Source organism: Hylaeus volcanicus, chromosome 1 (genome assembly GCF_026283585.1).
Source record: "Hylaeus volcanicus isolate JK05 chromosome 1, UHH_iyHylVolc1.0_haploid, whole genome shotgun sequence".
NCBI classification, from domain to species: domain Eukaryota; kingdom Metazoa; phylum Arthropoda; class Insecta; order Hymenoptera; family Colletidae; genus Hylaeus; species Hylaeus volcanicus.
The window spans coordinates 14,093,065-14,114,660 of NC_071976.1; the positions used below are offsets into that span (position 1 = coordinate 14,093,065).

The following is a 21,596-nucleotide window of genomic DNA, read 5'->3' on the forward strand; positions in this document are numbered from 1 at the left end:
CCAGCTTCAATGATTGAACCAGCCTAATGATTACCTAGAAATTGGAATGACATTTACTTATAAATTATGTTGACACAAACGCCTTCATTTCTCGAGAGAATATTACTCTTCAAATTTGTTATCGTCGGAATGAGTAACTAAAAGATGAGTTTAGAGTTACGTAATTTTAAATGAGAAATATTAAGTATCGTGTATGAGAATATAACACGTAGTAGTGGAGAGATATAACAATAGGAATGGTCGTGGACGACGAATTATTTCTCAAAATCTACGCCTCAATGTTTGTTCTGATCAAATGGTTGTTAGGCTAGAATTAGTCATGGCAAAGATAGTTTGCATGCAGGTACAAGATCATTCGGTGACCCACATTATTTCTCAGATTTAATTTCATTTCAAGATAGGAACGCTTATGGTTAATAAAGAAATTTTTATTGCACATGGAAAAGATAGAAAAATCAATGGAAAAATTTTTTATGCAACTAGAAGACTACTTTTAAAGATCGTTTGTCTCGAAATCTTTTCTGATTTCAAGTATTTAATTTGTTTTCAATTAATCCAAGATGTTTTTACGTGTACTTTCAACTACAAACAATTGAGAAATAAATAAATTAATAGAAAAGTATAATTATGGAATCGTAACAGTTTCTGATATAGTTCCATGCATTCTTGGAACTGGAAACGAATTTGTCGAGGCATTAATTAAATAACAAGTATTTTTATAACTACTTTCCAAATAAACTCGTGCAAATAAATAAAAAGTCAAACTTCTTATGCAATGCTGTAATATCCCCCGCCACACATAATTCCTTTATTGTTTTAAGCTTAAAGAATCTAAAAATAAACAAAAAATTGCCTGTAATAGTAAATAATATTAAATATTAGGTGTAATAGTTTAGTAATCTTTAAAAGAATGCTTGGAAAGACATCGAGTAATAATCGAAAAAAGTGAACATTGTGTTCTTTGAACGTATTTTTGTTTAATTTCGGTGGCACAAAATATTTCGAGCGAATCGAAAGACATCGTGGCGTGTTGAATTAGAATCGTGTCTGATACAACAGGCACCTGTGAAATACGCACGAATTGTGTCTCGATTTGAAGAGGAAATAATGCCATCAATGTAACAGCCATTCGCAGGCTTTCGAGGTGGATCCAATCGTCCATGATCGATTGTTCCGCACAAATTGCATTTCCTTCTCGGGGCTACCCGAAGGACATTCAGGAACGACGGTAATAGCGTTTGGAAGAATGTCGTTACAGTAGTATCTTACGAACATCGGTTTCTCAGAAGCAGCGAACAGAAATTTATCGAGCATAAATTTGAAATTAAGTAGCACGTACAATATTGACAAAATTTTCAGAATTTCGTGCTGCAAATACAATTAAATTATCCAGAATATAAAATCGTGTTGTACAAGCTTTTTGTTAGCATACCAAATAAGATAATATGACGCTTTTTATGTAAGGACGATAGTAAGATTAGTGTGATCGTAATAACGTTTGGAAGAAGGTCATTATAGTAGTATTTTACGAATAACGATTTCTCAGAAGCAATGAACAATAAAATATCGAGCATAAAGTTGACACTAAGTATCGCGTCCAAACCTTACAGAATTTTCGGAATTTCGTATTGTAAATACAATTTAATTGGCCAGAATATAAAGCAGTGGTGCATAACCTTTTTTGTTACATTATAGCATGCTACATAAAATAAACGACGTTCAAATTTTGAGTATGGTCAAAACTAGGATAATGTAATTCTAGTTAATAGACATTTTGCTTCTTTACATTTTTATTAAACATTGAGTGTAGATTAACAAACAATGTGTAATATTCATCGGCTGGTTTAGGTTTTTGGTTATATGAATACATATCAATATATTTTGAAAAATATACACATAAAAGAAAATTTACATTCAACGTTTAGTGAAATAATAAATTTAAAATGAACAATGTTATTTGAGAAAATATGTATATTGGTACGTTTAATGGTTTATTATGGTACTCTGTCTTCTGTTAGATAAACATAATTGGCTTGAACAACTTATCAGATTTATCAAAATATGTATCTTCTATATTATATCAAAGAATATAGTTTTAGTTTACTTTATTCTGCCTGAATAATGAAATTTCCAATTGATTTGATTTATTTGGTTGTTTAAATTTATGTTATATTTTTTATTTGGTTCTTAAGAATAGAAATGTATATAGTTTCTAATCACAAGTTAGTTGCCATTAACTGAAACAATTAATTAAAGGTTAGATCTTACCAGCAAATATAAGATACTCGTGGTACACAAATTCTGACCAACTAATATAATATTCTACATATTATTGTATTTTAAACTTGCAATAAAAATGCAAATAATGGTGACAATTCCTAGTTAAAGTACATTAGGATGGACCACTCTGTGCACCACTCGTATAACATAAGAATTTTGCGGAAAGGGAAAGGATAATTCGCGGTTCTTCGAGAACTCTTAAACTTTCAAGGCTTTCGCCTTGAACTCCAGCATCGCGGACTCTAACCGCAATTATTATGAGGTAAAGTCGTTCCAAGCATTTTCTTTAGTGTTTACAGCCACTTTATTTCGGTCCTCTTCGGAAACAATATAAGAATAATCTCGAAGGTTGTAAAATATGCCATAAGGACAAATGAACAAATGGTAAATGTGTTATTATGAATTTGCGTGATGGAAAATTATAATATTAGGATACATTTAACCAAAATATATCAATAAAAGTGTATAGAAAGTTAATAGATGTAGATTATATGATTTGTCAAAATTTTATATACAGGGTGTCCCACGTAACTGGAACAGGCTGTAGAATCTCCTAAACGGAACTTAGTGAAGTTGGCACCCACAAATGCAAATTTTGGTCAAAATCAAATTGCATTCGTTTGTCCACGATTTGTCCACATTTGTCCAACCAAAATTTTCATTTGTCCACCCCCGTTTAGGAGGTACAGCCTGTTCCAATTGTGTGGAGCACCCTGTATAAATAAGGATAAACGTAAATGAATAGAAATTAGAGAAACTTATTAGATGTACCATTGAATAATGTTTATAACTGAACTAAATTTATTTTATAAGAAATTGTATCGATTCCCATTCCGTAAACTAGTAGTATAGTAGTAGCTATACAAATGAAGAGATTGAATGTGAATATAATGAAAATACATAAAAGATTCATAAGAAGAATGACAGTGAAAATATGCCAAATAATATTTATAATTCGAGTAACTTTGCTTTACAATAAACTATATGAATTCATCTTGCCTAAAATGAGTAATATGATGTGATAATAAATGAAAATAAGAATATAAAAAAAATATAGAAATTCATGAAACGACTACAATTAAAGATAAATAATACTTCTAATATTTCTAATAACCAACATTCTCTGAAGTTTTATGAAGCCTAATCCAATTTCTTAAAGACGCTATTCCTTACTCCAAAATCTAATCTACCTAAATAAACAAACGAAAATCAACGTTGTCACGAGTGACCAAGAGTCGACGAAAGTCTACACCCAAACATAAACAAATATACAGGGTACGTTTTTCGGTTTCAAAGACATAGTTGTAGACATAGAAGAACCGATAAGTTTTGATTTAGGAGGCGGACATTTTGAACGCTTTTCTGGATTTAAACGTCATTTTCTCCCGAGAATACCACCGTACAATTGTTTTTGACAATACCATTCAAAAGCTGAGACTTCGAGGAAGTTTTTCCCGAAGAGTGCTCGCCAAACAACTATGTCTTTGAAATCGAAAAACGAATACAGAAAAAGTCAAGTTTTTTGAAATTTTCACAATGTAAAGTTTGACCTAATTTTTCACTTGTTAAATCTATGTAATAAATTTTGGTTTTGTATCAGAAAGTTGGGAAATTTAACGCACAGTTTGCACTGTAATTTAATGGAGTTATGGGTGTTCAAAGAATGTTAAGTCGGAAACGCAGAAAAAATATTAAAAGTGAACATTCTCGACAATAAGGCGACACAAAGAAAATGTCTAAGAGTAATTTTTTGTTGGAAATTTGTTGTAGAATTGACACCCTGCGTATGTCCGAACTTATACGTAGACACCCTGTATAAATAATAATATTCCTTTTAACTATCGCACTATCTTGGACACTATCTTCATCAAGCTTCAATGCCATAAAATACCCAGAAAAGCATCATTTTTCTGTGTCGAGACCAGAATATCCCCCTAATCACTTTCGCGTCGAGTCTCCTTCCGCCAGGGACTTCAACGCGCGGATAGGAAAAACGGTTTCCGGCGTTTCGTATCATCGGGGCACGAAAAGGAACGCAAGCTCCTTTAACCAGCTTTTCTGAAAATTAATTACTCACCGAGACCACGGGTGAAGAGATAGTACCGACCCCGTAATTATCCTTACTCGGCCAAGTTGCGGACCCATACTTTCAGCCGATAGCGTTTCTTAATTGTATTAATTGCCGCGGCTTCGTTGCGGCAATTTGATGCACCTAGATCATTACAAGTTAAGCAGCCCCTGTGATCCCATTACGTGCACACACGTGCGCAAAGCGTGTCGCAAGTTAGCGAACCGCAATTACTTAAGCAAGGGTTCACGTAAGGCGGTCGTCTATCCGACACGAAACTCGGTCTGGATCCGTGCCCATTAAGCTTGATTCACAGTTGTCGACCCGACACGGTCGCGTTCCGCTATCGACAGAAAGGGCAAGTTTATTTCGCGTGGTGGTAATCTATACGGAGTCTTCCCCGTGTCTTGAGTATTATCTTTACGGTTGTAAGGTAGCAATAGTTTTGGTCAGTTAATGGGTTCACAATATTTATTAAATGTTTTTACAAACTGAAAGTTGGGTCAAATTTTGAGAAAGACATCTATTGTTTATGGGGTATAAGTGAATAATAAAATACTGTATTTATAGATTAACTTTAGCTTTATTCACTAAATTGTCACGAGCAAACTGTGATCTTTTCTCAACGAGGAGCCGCATAAGACTGACCGATTAATGTTAAAAGAAAAACCGTAGAAAGAACTTCTAGCTGTATACAGCGTAGTTTTAGCACATCTGTTTAGTCTTTAGTAAACTACAGCAAGTGTCCTCTCAGGCATTTTCAGTACATTTATTTTTGTAGTAAAATGACATGTTGCTGTTTAGTAAATATTCCAACATCTCTAGAAATGTTAGTTACAGCGTAGAGTATGTAACAATTTTAACATTAAGGAGGTCTGAACATTTGGACTAGCACGAACACCTAGATGCGCCCGTTTTGCTTCTTGCCGTGATTTCTCCGATTCTATTAGTCACAACTTGATCAAATTGAGCTCATTACTTTTGTTATGCTTTCAGTTTTAATTTAAGCTTAGTTGCACCAAAAAATATTAATTTTCACGCGCGTGGTGGTTTTGGAAAGATACCGAAAAAAGGGTACAAAAATCATTCGCTTGACTTCAGTTCACAACTGCATTGTACCAGTATCTTCTAATGATATTTGGGTGGATGTATTAAATTTTGTTGTTTTCAAAGATACAGTTAGACTTTTAACATATTATTTGACCGTATTTGAGATGCATACTTTTTGTGCATAAAGCTAGGCTAATAGATTGTCGAACACAAGCAGCATGTCATCCCTGCTAATCTAAATCTAATCTCACTTTACACTTTACACTTTATACTTTTTATATCTAAAGATATTACTACAAGTTCGCAGCCATTAGCTCGATATTACTCGCGACAAAGGATGGTTAATTTAAAATAATAGTCATTTCTCATGTAAAAACACACCAAAAATGTAGAATAAAATTTTTCCATACGCGGCTCCACCTTCATGAAAATTGATTTCGAAAACAGCTCGTGCTCGTGTGAGATTAAGTAAGCCCTGACTAATGTGTCTGCCCATTACTCGTTGTTTATACTTGTGTTCCTGACTGTAAACATTTGATGGAGCTATAGTAATATCTGATTTAACTGGTTCTGGCTAATTAGAAGCTAGTAGTATCAACGTAACGGAAGGAATACCATATACCACGGGGCCATTAATGTTTACCAATACGAGCTGAAGTAGAACAAGCGAGTAATGGACAGACACATTAGGAGAAGTATTCAACTTTACGCGCGCTCCACGAATCTTCAAAATTGATTTTCTTGAAAACGGAGCCTTGCATGACGTAATTGTCTTGTATATTTTCTAGTCCTAACCGCACTAGTCCTGATTTTACTACGAACTTTAACTCATCCTGAATATTATACAAATCATTATATTAGTTATATGAATTCGTTTTGAATATTACTGTATTACTTTAATAATCTATTACCTGCATTGATAATATAAACTATTAACATTCAACTATTAACATATTTTAATTGAAATATACTTAAAATTAATTTGAAATTAGTTTTGTGTACTTATATATTTTTTTCACTCTCGTTTTTTTTATATTTTATTTTTTGTTTCATATTTCTTATTTTATTTTCTTATTTTGTATATAACTTTATTAAGTAATATTCAGTAATAATAATAGTCATTTGTTCAGAATCATTTAGTTCAAAGTTGAAGGACATTTTTATTATTAATACAAACTACCTTCAGTTTTTAATTCAAAAACACAATAATGTATATTTATAATACAAATACCATTCAATTGTTCATTTAATGATTTTAAATAAAAAGACTCCCGTTTAACTAATTATATCATGTTTTTCTTTACCTATAAATCATTGCCATGAAGAATTCGTATCATAAAATATTTGAATGAATCTTTTTTCACATTCTTCTGTATTCATTCTATTTACACAATTGTTTTTCTTTATTTAACAATTTGCACATATTAACAAAAGAGCTGCCTAGACGTTTTATTAACAAAATGCATACCAAAGGTATTTTTATTTATCTGTCACATCGATTTATCACTGGAGCCAGGAAAAATCCATATATTATTTATGATTATCAGACTGCCGATTTTTATGCATTTATAAGAAATTTGAATGTGCAAGAAAGTACAAAACGCATACAGTATGCAGTAATCTAAAAAAATATTAAAAATTCAAATTCATATTGTAGTATCCGCGCCTCCCATACCCAACAATAAGGAGTCAAATAAGAACATGTATCGTAGGGTACGGGATTGGTCGCGTAGGTAAAGCGGTCGACTGTGGATCCGAGGATTGTGGGTTCGAATCCCCGTGCTTTATTTTTCGTTTAGACTCCTACAATATTATAATATTTGCATAATAAAGTAAATTCCTATTTAGGTTCAATTATTGTAGGTACATTTGCAAAGATTTTATTTTTCATAAAGATCCGCAGTCTAATGATTATAATTTAGTTAAATTAAGAACAAATTATAATACAAGTCAAAGGGAGGATGTTTGGTAAACAGAATTAATAAAGCAAGGAAGTAATATTAATAATAGCTGTTGCAGGGGAGACAAAAGGTAAACAGTGAAATTCGACTATTTCGACAATTTTGTCGGGTCGATGAGAGAAGTTGTAATCAGCGTGTCCTAATGACAAAAGGATGTTCATGCTTCCTTTGTTTTGTCGTCCCGCCGCAGGATACCACAGGTTTTAATGTTTCACAAAAACCACTCGAGGCGGAAGTAATGGCCGGTCGACGGACCGTCGTTTCCTAGCCACGGCTCGAGTAATTAATACGAGAAGGGATTAACGAAGGACACGCGATGTGGATAAAAATGGAGGACTTCTTTTTTTCTGGCTTCGTTCGTCGCCATTTGATGCACGGATGAAATTGCAGACGTATTTAAGTACCTGGGAGATCTTTAACTTTCTTAGGGTTCACTTTACATCGTTCCAAATTAATTCCGAGATGGTATTTTATTCGTCGTGCCACTGTGTAAGGGATAATTAGTAAGATAAGCGTTTTTTTTTCGATTCTTTGTTTTTAGAATTAATATATTAGATGATAAATGGTGTTTGGTTTTTTTGGTACTTTAGAGTCAAGCAGTTTAAAAATACATTTATTTTCAAAATATTTACCGACCTAAATAAACGTGCTATTGAAGAGGAAACATTAATTAACGTGACAATTGGTCTCCCTTTAAAGAGTTTATTTTAATATTATCTATCGATAATGAATTTCAATTAAATTAGGAGGTCCTAGATGGTTCCTAAATAGTAGTAAATGTGTGATAGAGTAAAATACAATTCTGACTATAATCTTTCTATGGGAAATATGTGGTATGAAAGTGTAAATAAAAATCATTAACTTATCGGTTGAAAAGTACTTGTGTCATTAATACGAATTATTGTATTACTGAATTGTATTACTGAATAGTTCAAAGTGGTTTATTTTTTAATTAAGAATAGAATAATTTGTAATTATACTGCAAATACCTCTCAACTATTACTCTAATAAATTTACACAAACGACTATGGTTCAAACGAGGTATTGCATTGTATTACAGTATATTGAAGAAGACTGATTATCGTGTTTTGAAAAAGAAATAATAAAGAATAGTATACAGATAGACAAACTAGTGTCACAGTACATCTTCAAAACCATTATTTTCAGAACTTTATAGTTCATCGTGACAGCTAATAGAAGTATCTTACTTACAATTCAAGCTCATACAGCTATTATTCCTGCTGAAGATGTCTGGAATAATATTCCTACGTTTGGTTTCATATTCGTATTTCCATTCTCATCTCCTCGATATTTATCACTTCCCAACAGTTTCTATTTACACTCCCCGTACTTCAAACATTTAATATACTCGATTCAAAGTTACGACATCCACCGTCGTTCCGAAACCCACCTTATAAATTTCAATGGTAACAACCAATCAGACTAATCTTTTCTGACATCGAGAGAGTCCTGACGCAAACCATTCATCCATCGAAGCGTCGTTGTTGATAGAATCCGACGGAACAACTAGCTCTTTACATCGCATCATCCATTTATCGTGGGATTTATTTACTCCCAACGGATACAAATGATCCGGTTTTTAGCGGATTGCCACGGACGGCATCCAATTTTCGCTATTCGCGGTGCAGCACGCTTCCACCGTTTCATCCGCAATGGATTGAATTGACGTTCCAATGGTGGATACGTCCCGAACGGAGAGCAACGTCCGTGGGCCGCTCGTGTAACCCTGAAGCGCCCGGCAGACGTTCGCGGGGTCACTCATGTAACCCCCTGTTAATCCAGCGAGTAGGTTAAAGCCAACGATCGCGACGAAACGAAATCATACCGTGTTTCGAATCGAATCACTGCCAGGAATTGCGTGTCGGTTCTACGATCACAACTGGCTTGTTTCTCACGAGGAATAAGTGAGGCTACTCTAAATAGGTAACTTCAAAAAAGTAAAAACATTACGCCAAGTACATGAAAAAGTGGAGGACTCAAGGAGTTACCATAGAAAAATAGAAGATCCTCATAAAAAACTACGAGAAAGTAGAAAAAGATGTGAAATCGAAATGAGCTGTCAGTACATGAAAGTCCTTTCCAATAAAGTGCAAAGGCGACACTGTGTAATACAATGTAAAATTTGGTGCTTTCCAACTATGCGCAGCTAAAATGCTGTGTTCAACAGTGCGGACGTTCAGATCCTAATGACAATTCATGTAAAGTGACTGCTCCGCATTTTGGCGGCGAAATGAAGAAGCTAAATAGCGTATCAACCACAAACTGAGACTGTTTAGACATTTGCCTAGATGTCCGTGGCCTGGAAGTCAAATGCTTGACGTGGCCAAGCAAGGTCAAGGTGTCGATGAATAAGAATTATTTTAAAACGCAAAATAATGAAAGTGTACTTATATTGTCAGAGTTTTAAACTGACAAATTATCTGAAAACTTGTGACAGGAAAGGTATCGGTGTCGATGAATGACTTTAGAAATAATTTAAAACGGAATACAATGAAAATGTACTCATATCGTAAGAGTTTTAAATTGACAAATTATGTGAAACCCTGCGGGAGAGAAAGTATGGGTCTTGATGATCTGAGAATGCCTTGCCTGGCCACGCCAAGCATTTGACTTCCAGGCCGCGGACATCTAGGCAAATTTTTAAACAGCCTCAGTTTGTGGATGATACGCTATTTAGCTTCTTCATGTCACCGCTAAAGTGTGGAGCAGTCACTTTACATGAATTGTCATTAGGACCTGAACGTCCGCACTGTTGAACACAGCGTTTTAGCTGCGCATAGGTGGAAACCACCGAATTTTACATTGTGTTGTACAGTGTCGCCTTTCCACTCTGCTGGAAAACACGTTCATGTACTGGCAGCTCATTTCGATTTCACATCTTTTTCTACTTTTTTGTAGTTTTTAATTAATAGGGTTCTTTTATTTTTCTATGATAACTCCTTGAGTTCTTCACTTTTTCATGTACTTGGCGTAATTTTTTTACTTTCTTGAAGTTTTTTTATGGGGATTTCATTTTTTTTTTACAAAGATAATTTGCATAGTGAATGACTTTAAATCATTTTTATATTATATGTGTATAGTACTTTGTGTAGAGTTCATGGTGCTCGAAACCGCTTATGGTTGCAAGAACTTGAAATGTTAAAGATGAAGTGAGAAATAGGAAAAATATGTCCACTATTTGTAACTGACAATTTATGTATTAGAATAAAGTTCAGAAGTATGCAGAACACGTGGCAGAAAGTCTTGTTGCAAGAAATTCGAATGTTAAAGATAAATCGAGAAATGAAAAAAGAAATCCACTATTTGGAACTCACAATTTATCGTATTGCAATATCGGTTTCAGTCCTTAGAGGTTTCAAAAGTACACACAATGCATGGCAGAAAGTTCTGTTGCAAGAAATTTAAATAATGAGAAAATGAGAAAATGAACGGAGATCCACTATTTGTAACACATAATTTATTGTATTACAATAATATAGAAAAAGAGAGGTCAGATTTAGTTCTTTAAATCCTCAAAAGTACCCACGACACATGACAGAAAGTCTTGTTCCAAGAAATTTTGATATTACTGATAATATATCTATAATATTTTTAATATCTATAATATAAAATAATCCATATGAAGTAATATGAAAAAATGAATTGTTTAGTTTTGTGATTTATATATGTCGCAGGGAAATGATAAAAATAGAGATTTGATCAGATCCCTAAGGTAAATGATCAATTCACGGGAGATATTAAAATAACAACTCTGTGAGGTCATTTCCCTAAAGAAAGTAAGTGATTTGATCAAATCCCTTGACTGTTTTAGTGAAAAGATGAAATAATATTGTTTAGATATTAAAAGTATAAATTTAGTAAATCATGGATTATTAAGTGTAGAGTAGGTAATACAACAATAGTCGTAGAAACATAAATTATTTATTAATTACATTCCCTAAAAGTATTCTTTTTATTTTTTTAAAATATCAGCTTAGGTACCTATTTCTTTTGCTAATTAGTCTCGAATAAATAATTTATGTTTCTATGAGTATTGTTGTATTATCCATTCTACTTTTAATAATGCATGATTTACTAAATAAGTACTTTCAATATCTAAACAATATTATTTCATCTTTACACTAAAACAGTTAAGGGATTTGGGGTAAACGGAATTGGTGAATAACGGGTAAAAAATGACAAATTACGAAATGTATCTTTTACGCGACCAACTGGAAGAAATATTCGACAAGATGCAAGAGGTTTCACTCCGATACATCAAGCCATCTCGACGTAATCGGCAAGCATACCAAAAAATCACGGCTTTTTGGTAAAAAAAACGGGTAAATAATGACAAATTGCAAAAAGTCGTGATAATGGGACCACCGGGGAGGCTTGCTCTACAAGATGCAACAGGATTCATTCCGATTGGTCAAGCCATCTCGACGTAATCGGTGAACATACCTTAACAAAAATATATATACATGTCGAATTGAGTAACCTCCTCCTTTTCGAAGTCGGTTAAAATTATGAAGGATGTGAACGATTTATAATTTTTACGTCTGGACGCTTCGAGTGATCTCGAACAAGTGTCGTTAGAATTGAAATTCGTCTGGAAGGCAACGGTTTCCCCACTCTTGTCGATAGAAGCTTCTAGAATCTTCTAGAAGCTCGATTCTAATGTTTAATTTCAATATGGTCATTGCCATATATGGTAATTTGCGAAGAGATCGTTGCCCCTGTTTTCGTGTTGCTAGGCGCCACTCCTCGATCGCGAGTCGGTTTGGAGTCGCCTGTGAATTCATCGCCCGCTCGATCCGCTCAGCTGTTTTGAGCTGTCGAGAATCCGTTGCCAGCAAACAGCGACGGATCAGCTGCTTCGAAAAATCGATATATTGATTGCACGCAGATTTAAATGTATATGATACATATGTGAGCTCGGCCTTCCATGCATGAAGGAAGTCCACTTTGTAGGAGTTCTGGACTCCTGATTCCGACCACCGAAGTGTGAATCTTTTGGCTGCATTAATGCAGCAACCTTGGGCGACGAAACTGATCTCAGCTCGCCCAGGTTTATGATGTGCAGGCCGTGTATAATGTTTGATAGGCGTATTAGCTACAAGGAGTGTAATGACTTCTCGAAACATTGTGGAATGTTTGGGGATCGAGCGAACGATGATGAATTCGTATCTTACTCAGTCGCGACGAATAATGACGTTCGCGGCTGAACAGTTGTTATTTTAACATCTCCCGTGAATTGATCATCTACCTTAGGGATTTGATCAAATCTCTATTTTTATCATTTCCCTGGGACATATACACAGACTTCTTATTTTTTTAATTGAAGAGAGAAAAAGAAAAGGAGAGCGGGTAAAGAAAGTGAATATATATATTTCATATGATATTAATTTATTAATTACAAACATTTATTCATTCATTTCATGAATTAATACAAATACCAGCAAATTTGTTATCCACACCGCTCATCATCATCTTATGCTTCAATTATCTGTAACATATACAAACCATATTTTAGTTGCAAATTAACGCAGAACTTAAAATAAAAATAGAAATCATAATTTTCTTACAAACATTATGTACAGCTCACTTAATTCCTTCCATTGTACACTCTGTCAGATCGTAGTATATTTTAATTGGCCAATTTCAATATACCTGTCAAACTTTATCGTATTTCCTGTAATACTTGCATGATTCTTCTTGTGGTATTTTAATAATCACTACCAGATATCCTTCACTCAGATAAAATACTAGAATTTCACAGCGAAAGCTCCTATTTTTGGAAAGCACCAAAATACTGTTGCTTCGTCATCAAATTATTTGCTTCATGAAACAAGCAATTCATCCCTTCGTTTCCTCTTATTGGAACGACTGTCGCTGCTTATATCAATCAAAGACTGTGGAAACAGAAAACACACAAGAATTTACAACGATAATACACATACTTTAAGTGCACACAATTACTTATCAAATAATGGTAAACACTATCTACTTTTAATTGTGGATTTTACTTACTCTTTTATTGATTATGTTATATGCTCCTCTTCTTGATGTGAAATATAATAAAATATGTCGCACTTCTAATACTACTATTATAGTTTTACTGCGTGCACACACGTATTACAAGGCAACATTACTGTCTCTTGTGCATTATTTCTTGCAGTATCTGGTGACATTTTTTTCTTCTGTCTTAATAACCTGCATCCAGCTATTCCTCACTGTAACCTATATCTGTCAAACGAATCTGTCAAACGATACTAACCTATATCTGTCAAACGATATACACAAGTATTTCTTAAGGCGGCCGACGTGCCTTGCCGACTGATTCCGAGAGTCGACGAATGGACGAACGGCCTTGTCTCCTATTGGCTAAGTGTTGACGAAAAATCGACTGGAAAAGTATAAGACGGTAATATTTTTGGATGTATCGTGACATGATATTACGATATCGCTGTTGTACGTGTACCGATTTGATTGATTTTGGTTTTATTCAAAAGCTTATATGCGATTTACATAAGAAAAATGCGTTTAAACTTAGAAAATATTCCAGGCGTGATGAGATATTAATGAAAGAAGTTTCAAGTTAGGTTAGAATGGACATCTCTCCTGTAAAAGATAGCGGTAGCGCCACGTTATACGGGGTGGCTATATCATTTTTCATGAACTTGACGTCGAGACACTACCGCGTCTCTAGATTTACAATTAAAATTCCAATTCCGTACATTTAATTGTGCAATCGGAAAAAAATTCCAGGCATCGTCCCGTCTTTGATCCTCCTACGCATACACGTAACTTCCTCAAATGGAATAGACGCCATTCACGTTACCACGTCCTAAAGAGTCGAGCCTCCTTCTTCCGGCACACGCCGAAGTAAGCAGCGCAGGGACGCTCGGAACAGGTATACGCAAAAATTTCCCTCGCTTTTCACGATTTCACGAGCCTGTCGCCGTCGAAGCGGGCCAGGAGTGAACGTTCTTTTCACGGACGGTTTGCCACGGACCAGTCACCCTTTTCCTCTCGTTTTCCTCCCTCTCTGTCAGTCGTGTCGTAAAACAGCCATGCAAACACGCGTGGATCGGTGAAAGCGCTGAACTGCCATTGTTTTCAGCGTTTCCCGCGCGCACCTGTTCGCAGCATTGTTTCGAAACGCGTTCCGCGTGCGCCAACAATGTGTGCGAAAATGCAGATCGATGCACGCCAGAATCGATCCGCGCTGTTCCCACGCGAATACAGTAGGAGACGTTTCAAAATTCAAATAAACGATTTATTTTGTTTGGTTGTTCGTTGTGAGAAAAATGGTAAAGTTATTCTTCAAAATATACATAGGATATTAAATATTTGTATATAAAATATTTATATAGTGTAATAATAATGTATAATATTATGTAGTATATAAAATATTTGTATAGTTAGTAAGTACTTTGGGGTGGATTTCTTTTTCTTTCATAATTATTTTTTTGAGAGAGGAATTACTTTATGATACTTTTTATAAAGACAGATTTGAGTTAGTATTTATCTATGACACTAAACTTACTAATCTTGTGTATCTTAATCAGTCGCGACGAATAATGACGTTCGCGGCTGAACATATGCCTTATTATCTAAACTAAAAACTGTGCATGAAAGGAGAATAATTCAAAAGCTCATTATTTTCTCCAAACTTTTAAAGATAGGCAGATATGTATTAACAAAATGTTCTGCTAATTTATTTCAAATTTCATATGTATATTCAAGTCTTGGAGCACTCCATACGTTGCTATTATTTCAAACTTATAATATTAGTACATATCATTAATAGATAGTATTACTATTAGTAAAGTTTATATTAAAAATGGCACAGTTATAAAATTGATCGTGTTCGAGGGATTTTGTCCACCTGTGCCGGCGCAATCGCGTCAGGAACGATTCCACAAACACCAGAGGTCGTTCGCCAGGTGGTCTTCCTCAATCGACTCTCTTCAGCGATTCCTCGTTCAAGGAAAATCTTCCGTCAGATGGGAACAGTCTCCCTCGGTTTGGCTGGCGGCCAAATCAGTATGTAATTTACCGTCTCCGTGTTGCTTACTTCCGTTGAACCCACAACGCGTTCGGTCTCTGTGCTCGGGAAACTGGGTCAAGAATAGACTGAAAGAAAAATATGACGATTCGAGGGTACGGTTTAGACGTTTGAGAGCGATTCCGATCGTTTGTCACGGGCCATTTAGCGAGTTTGGACGAAGTTTGTCCTCGGCTGAAGCACCTTGTGCAGCTTTGGCCTCTTTTCGGCGTGCCGCACCAGTTTCACGTGACTTTCCATTCGCACGGGTAGCGTGCCTCGTTAATTGGTACTTGCAGGACTGCAAATATCATTGTTGCAATAGCATGTTTTTACACTTGTGCGAAAAGTCTTCTGTTTTCTGTAAAGAATATTCTTGGATTGTTTGATTTTAAATATTCGTGTTAAGGTACTTTCTCTATACAAAATTCATAGATTTTATTATAATTATTAAATTTACATATAAATTTACATATATTAGGTGTAAACATTAATTCAGCGCCTTTATATTCAATCGTTTATAAATGTTAGATTAAATTACCAACCTTTTAAAGTGTCAACATGATTTTAATTATAATCAATCTACACATACAATTTATACAAGTCTGGTGGTCATTACAATTTATTTATATATACAAATTTTAAATATTTTTGTCCTTCTAACAGCGTACAAGTATACTTACCAATTATTAGAAGTTAAAATAAATACTCTGCTTTTGTATTTAATTATTCATAAATCTAATTGAATCAGAAATATTTACTAGCCATTCACTTATGTTAAATAATAACGAAATACACAGATTGTTCCAACATTTAGTTTTGCAGTTAATACGTGGTCTCTTGAAATGTGTGACTAAGAAAAGATTAAAAGTTGTATGGCTTTCCTTTATAAATAAATATGTTCACCTTACAAAGATACAGAATTAATTTGCACACCTAATATTTATAAGTACAATTATTCTAACAAATTAATTCATATTTATTATAAGTGAAATTAATTCAGTAAGCACATAAGTATGTTTCACCAATAATTCATTTTGTCGATATAATTAATTAAAAATGTATCAAACAATTGATGAAAAGCACCACAAATTTACCTTATTAGGCGATCCCGACACGTTCGGTAAAGTAGATATAACAGAAATTTGAATAAAGAAACAATGAAAGCGACGTATGGGTTCGGAACAAATGTTCAGAAATGGGAATTAGGCGCAGCGCGGGATGGGGATAGGTGGAAATCAGTCGTTAAATTAGAAACGGGACAAAGGGAACAGGTTCCTCGTTGCATTACCGTCTCCTATTAATTCGACAATTAGCTGTCACCCCGTCTCCACGGGAACACCAGTCAAACAGAGCAGACTAATTCCCGGTTATCTCCATCCATCCTTCGACTCGAGTCCTTCCGGTTCGCGCACTCCCCTCCCTCGACTTCTGTTTCTTCCTTCTTCGAGCCCCGGCAATTAGCTTAATTAACTCAATTATCGCTTTCTTTCTTCATCTTTTTGCAGGTGCGCACCTTGTTCGTAAGCGGCTTACCGATGGATGCCAAGCCGAGGGAGCTGTATCTGCTGTTCAGAGCATACGAGGTAAATAGTCCTGATCTTTCTCTCCATTTTTGATTTCTTCGATCGTGCCTGCCCTGGAGCATTTACTTAGTGAATTTGTTCCTCGATGTATGACAGAGAATACGGGCTGATGACTCGTGTTTTATGGCATGACAAAGGACATCGAGTTCTCGGACACCCATTTATTTACTGTACGAATAAAGATCGTGCATGATACTTGTTCTCGGAACAACTCTAAACCGTTGTAGTGTGTTTATAGAAAAGTTAAACAAGAAACAGCGGCCTGTTACGCGAGCCTTGCGCAGCTAAGTATAGTCAAATATAACAAGATACTTTTGTAAATATCTCGGAAACTAAAACCAACCGCTAGATATATAGGGTGTTCAAAAAAAAGCATTCAGTATTTATATGGTGTATAGGACACACTGTACTGAGTAAAAAAGCTTTAGTAAAGATAGGTCCAAAGGTCAACCGTTTCTGAGATATAAACATTTTTGTTTGCTAGTATCATGATTGACTTACTACTGGGTTTTCGATATTTATAGAAGATTTTCCACGTGTCCACCGCTCATTTCTGTAGACGCTTGAGATCTTCTTCTTACAGAGTCGCGAACTCTCTCGAAAATCCTACATTTCTGTCGAATTATTTGACAAGTATGGCGGATTCGGTTACGTAGTTCTTCTAAGTTATTTATCGGCGTGGAATACACTTGGCTTTTTAAATATCCCAATAAAAAGAAGTCCAAGGGATTTAAATCGGGGGATCGAGGAGGCCTTGCAACTGGTCCACCACGTCCAATCCACCTTTGACCGAACACCGTGTTTCGCATGCGATGGAAGCAAGTAAGTCAATCATGATACTAGCAAACAAAAATGTTTATATCTCAGAAACGGTTGACCTTTGGACCTATCTTTACTAAAGCTTTTTTACTCAGTACAGTGTGTCCTATACACCATATAAATACTGAATGCTTTTTTTTGAACACCCTGTATATATGTATATAGGGAAAAGTTGGTCGACTACTTTGGGAATTAATTCCATGGAAATGAATGTGTGCCCAGATGTTTCCTTTCAGAGAGTGTTTGTATGTAACTTAAAGATTGAGCAAATTATTGTTCAATTCTGTATACGTGTGTGTTACAAATGGCCTAGTATGTTGTTTATGTACATTTTTTGTGAGAAGCCCTATTCTATGTTCTAAAAATAAAAATATTAAAATTTCTTTGGAAATCATTATTCAAGAATTCTGTTATTTTGGATTGAATCAGTGAACAATTTTTTGGAATTTTTTCAGAGAAAAAAATAACATAGCTGTTTCAAGAAGGAACGAAATAGTCATTTTGTAATCGTTAATTTTGTTCCAATTTCTGTCTCTACTGGTGTAGACAAAAATTACTAGTTTTTAGAATAACTATTCTTAAGAAATATTTCGAGATATTTATATTTAAAATACAGACCACTGCAAAATTAATATGACTTTCAAAAAGTGATCCTTTAGAGAACTACGTGTTAAGATACACATAAATACTGTAAAGAAGGGAAAGTATTGGAATATGGGTTTAATAAATGAGTCTTTTTAATAAGTTTGAGTTCTACGTTTATTCAAACGGCTCGAAAGGACACGTTTACTGTTCAAGGAACGAACGAGAACTGAAAAAAATCAGGCCTATGAGAAAGAGAAATCTAGCGTCCACTTAAAGAAAGAAAATTCTGCCTGCGCTCTGTTTATTACCTTGGCCTTCGACGACAAACAGTCAAGGGTTGTCAGACCTGATGGTGGCAGTCCGATACTCTAACTTACAGAGAAAAGGGCAGTGTCTCTCAACGCTAGATTTATTTTTGTTGAAGTCAAATTATATGTTTATAATTCAACAGAAAGTTTTCACTTGCATCAATTTTTTCTGAATTAATTCTCAAAGAAGACTATTTTGAAAAAAATGATGATATTTACACATTTTGTCTGCAAGCTCCTAAAAACCTAATAGAAATATTTCATACATAATATATTAAAAGTACATACTCTGAATAATATTTCTGAAATTATTCAATTTTGTTATGAAGTTATAAAATTATGTTAATCTATATTTATTTATATAAAATAGATTTTATAAAAATATAGATTTATAAAAAAATTGTAGATGTTTAATCGACGTCAATTATATTATGAAATATTCCTTTGAATAAACATAGAAATCAGATCACAAAATATTATATTTAAATTGCAGTTGGCGTTAATTACGATTTAAGCAAAATTTATCTGACTTTTCCAATATAGTTTAAAATTTGCTTCGTAACAATCTCATATTGTATTACGCGCCTCTTTCGAGATGATCAACTTGTAGTACCCCCACTTCCCGCCGATATCGTCACAAAGTTCAAAGCAAAATATCAAAAAAGGGGCGGGAATCGCCTCCTCTGTCTGCACGCCCGTCATGCCTCATTCTTTCTCTTTGTGCCGATTAGTCACGTTGTTAATGAGAGAATTTCTCTTTTATATCTGTGTAAATGTTTCGCAAAAGGCATAAAGGAGATTTTTCCGATGTGGAAAACCAAAATAAGGATCTCGAGAGACGTCTTGAGAAGTTGGAATGGAAAATAGAAAGCTAAGGAGGAAAAAGAAGAGGAAGAGCCATCGTTGCAGGAATAGATCGAGTGATACGGTTACTGACGAGTTGTCGTCGAGCGGGTGTAAGATTGTTAGATTGTTTGTCTGATATTTGTTCTAGTTTACTGTCCTTGCCGGAGATAGTTTTCAGGTCTCTCCGAGACTCAAAAGGTTTTAAACCGTTTTCTTTTTTCTCATTTGTGGGTCTAACCTAACTGTAAAAAAAAGAAAAAAAAAGAGGGAGAAGAAAAAGAAGAATGTATCGATTGGATCGATATCTCGCAATTTGTTGACAACAGGCTCTAACCTGAAAAATGTCAAGTTTGTTCACTCGTAGACACTAACCTACGAGTGTCAAACCTTTTTTCCTCACTTTTATGGATTCTCGTGAGATGAATTTTTTTCTTCGATTCCGAAGAATTTTATGAGCTTTTTCATCAGGCTCTAACCTGCTATGAAAGTTACTCATATTTTGAGTATGAGAAATATGAAACAATATTTAGGACTAACCTATTATTGTCGGTCTGGATTTCCAGATCGTGACCGTTCCAGATATCCCAGAGCGAGATCTTTTAGTTCGGATCGGTGTATTTCTTCAGTTTCTCCAGATAGGAGTGAACAAGAAAATAACCCGGCAGATGGCAGGCAGGCAAGTCAGATGCATCGGGTTTTGCTGGATTCCACGAATCAGTTAACAAATCTACGGAACATCCCTGTCAATGATGTGCCACCGGTAGATTTTAGTGAGCTAGCGATATTGAACACAGAAGCTGCGTTAAGTTCTGATATTTTAGATATTTTTGATAAGCGTATCTGCGATGAAAGAGTCTTCGCTCCTCCGGTTCATACAGATCTGGTGGTACGCTGCGAAGATGTTATTAAGGAGGGTCTGTCGGAGGAAATTAGAGTAGAGGTTCTGAAGAAATATCCACCTCCTAACAACTGTACGTCCATTGATCCTCTAAAACTAAATCCTGAGTTCAAATTTGTTGTCCAGGAGTTGGTTCCGAAGAGAGATGACCGTATTCGGAAGAAACAGGAAAAGATTATTGTTTCTTTGGCTCTCGCAATGCAAGCAATGTCTATTGCTGTGAAGGGGAAAGACAACCCTGAAATGCTGTCTTTAGTTAAATATTTGTTCGATTTGATCCACCTATTGGCGGATCTGCAGCACGATGAGTCTTTTGTTCGTCGAAGCTTGATATTAGCCAATATCAACGCATCTCTTCGAGACGCTGTCAACGCGTCAGGCTGCGGAGATTTCTTGTTTCAGAACACTTTGGAAAAGGTGTTGAAAAATGCAAAAACGATGGAAATCTCTTGCAGAGATCTCAAAGTCGCTTACAGATTACAATCTTCGAAACAAGCAAAAAACTCGAGGTTCCCGCCCTGTCAACCTCAGGCCAGGAATTATCCAGCGCCGTCGGACGGGCAGAAGCCGAGGTATCACTTGTTATAAAAGAAGCAGCCGCAATCTTTCCAGAAACCTCGCTACCAGAGACGCGATCGCGATCGGAATCGAGATCGGGAACACTTGAGGAGACGTTAGAGCTTGGTGTAAGCCTTATAGCCGATAGACTCGGTCTCTTTCAAGGTAAATGGCAAGATGGCATGGCACTGACAAAAAAGTTTTGTCTTGGTTGAGGGGTTATAAGATCCTTTTTTGCTCGAAAATTAAACAGATCGTGCCTCCGAGTTTTCGGAATTTCACAATTAACGAAAGATTTAAAATCAATCAATTAATTGACGAATTAATAGTTAAAGGTACATTTCAGACGTGTCAGTCGAGTGAGGGACAATTGTCTCGAGTTATTTTCTAGTTCCTAAACCGGATGGATCCAGTAGGTTTGTTCTAAACTTGAAGGCTCTGAATCAGTTTGTTGAAACCACTCATTTTAAACTCGAAGATGATCGAACGGCCTCAAAGTTATTAAGTCCCGATTCTTTCTTGACAACGCTTGATCTTAAGGACGCCTATTATACAATTCCGATCCATGTATCTCATAGGAAGTA

At 35.2% G+C, this 21,596-nt stretch overlaps 1 protein-coding gene across 4 annotated transcripts in view; it reads left to right on the plus strand.

The window, feature by feature from the left end:
- Positions 1–21,596, plus strand: part of LOC128881617 (protein couch potato-like) — a 363,315-nt gene that overhangs the window by 146,600 nt on the left and 195,119 nt on the right. For all 4 annotated transcript variants that reach the window (XR_008458132.1, XM_054132875.1, XM_054132869.1 and 1 more), the window contains exon 2: positions 16,921–16,998. Coding sequence is in view for 3 of the 4 variants with exons in the window: in XM_054132875.1 (XP_053988850.1) it covers positions 16,921–16,998 (78 nt within the window). In the remaining variant the exon portion in view is untranslated. The remainder of the gene's footprint in view (positions 1–16,920; positions 16,999–21,596) is intronic.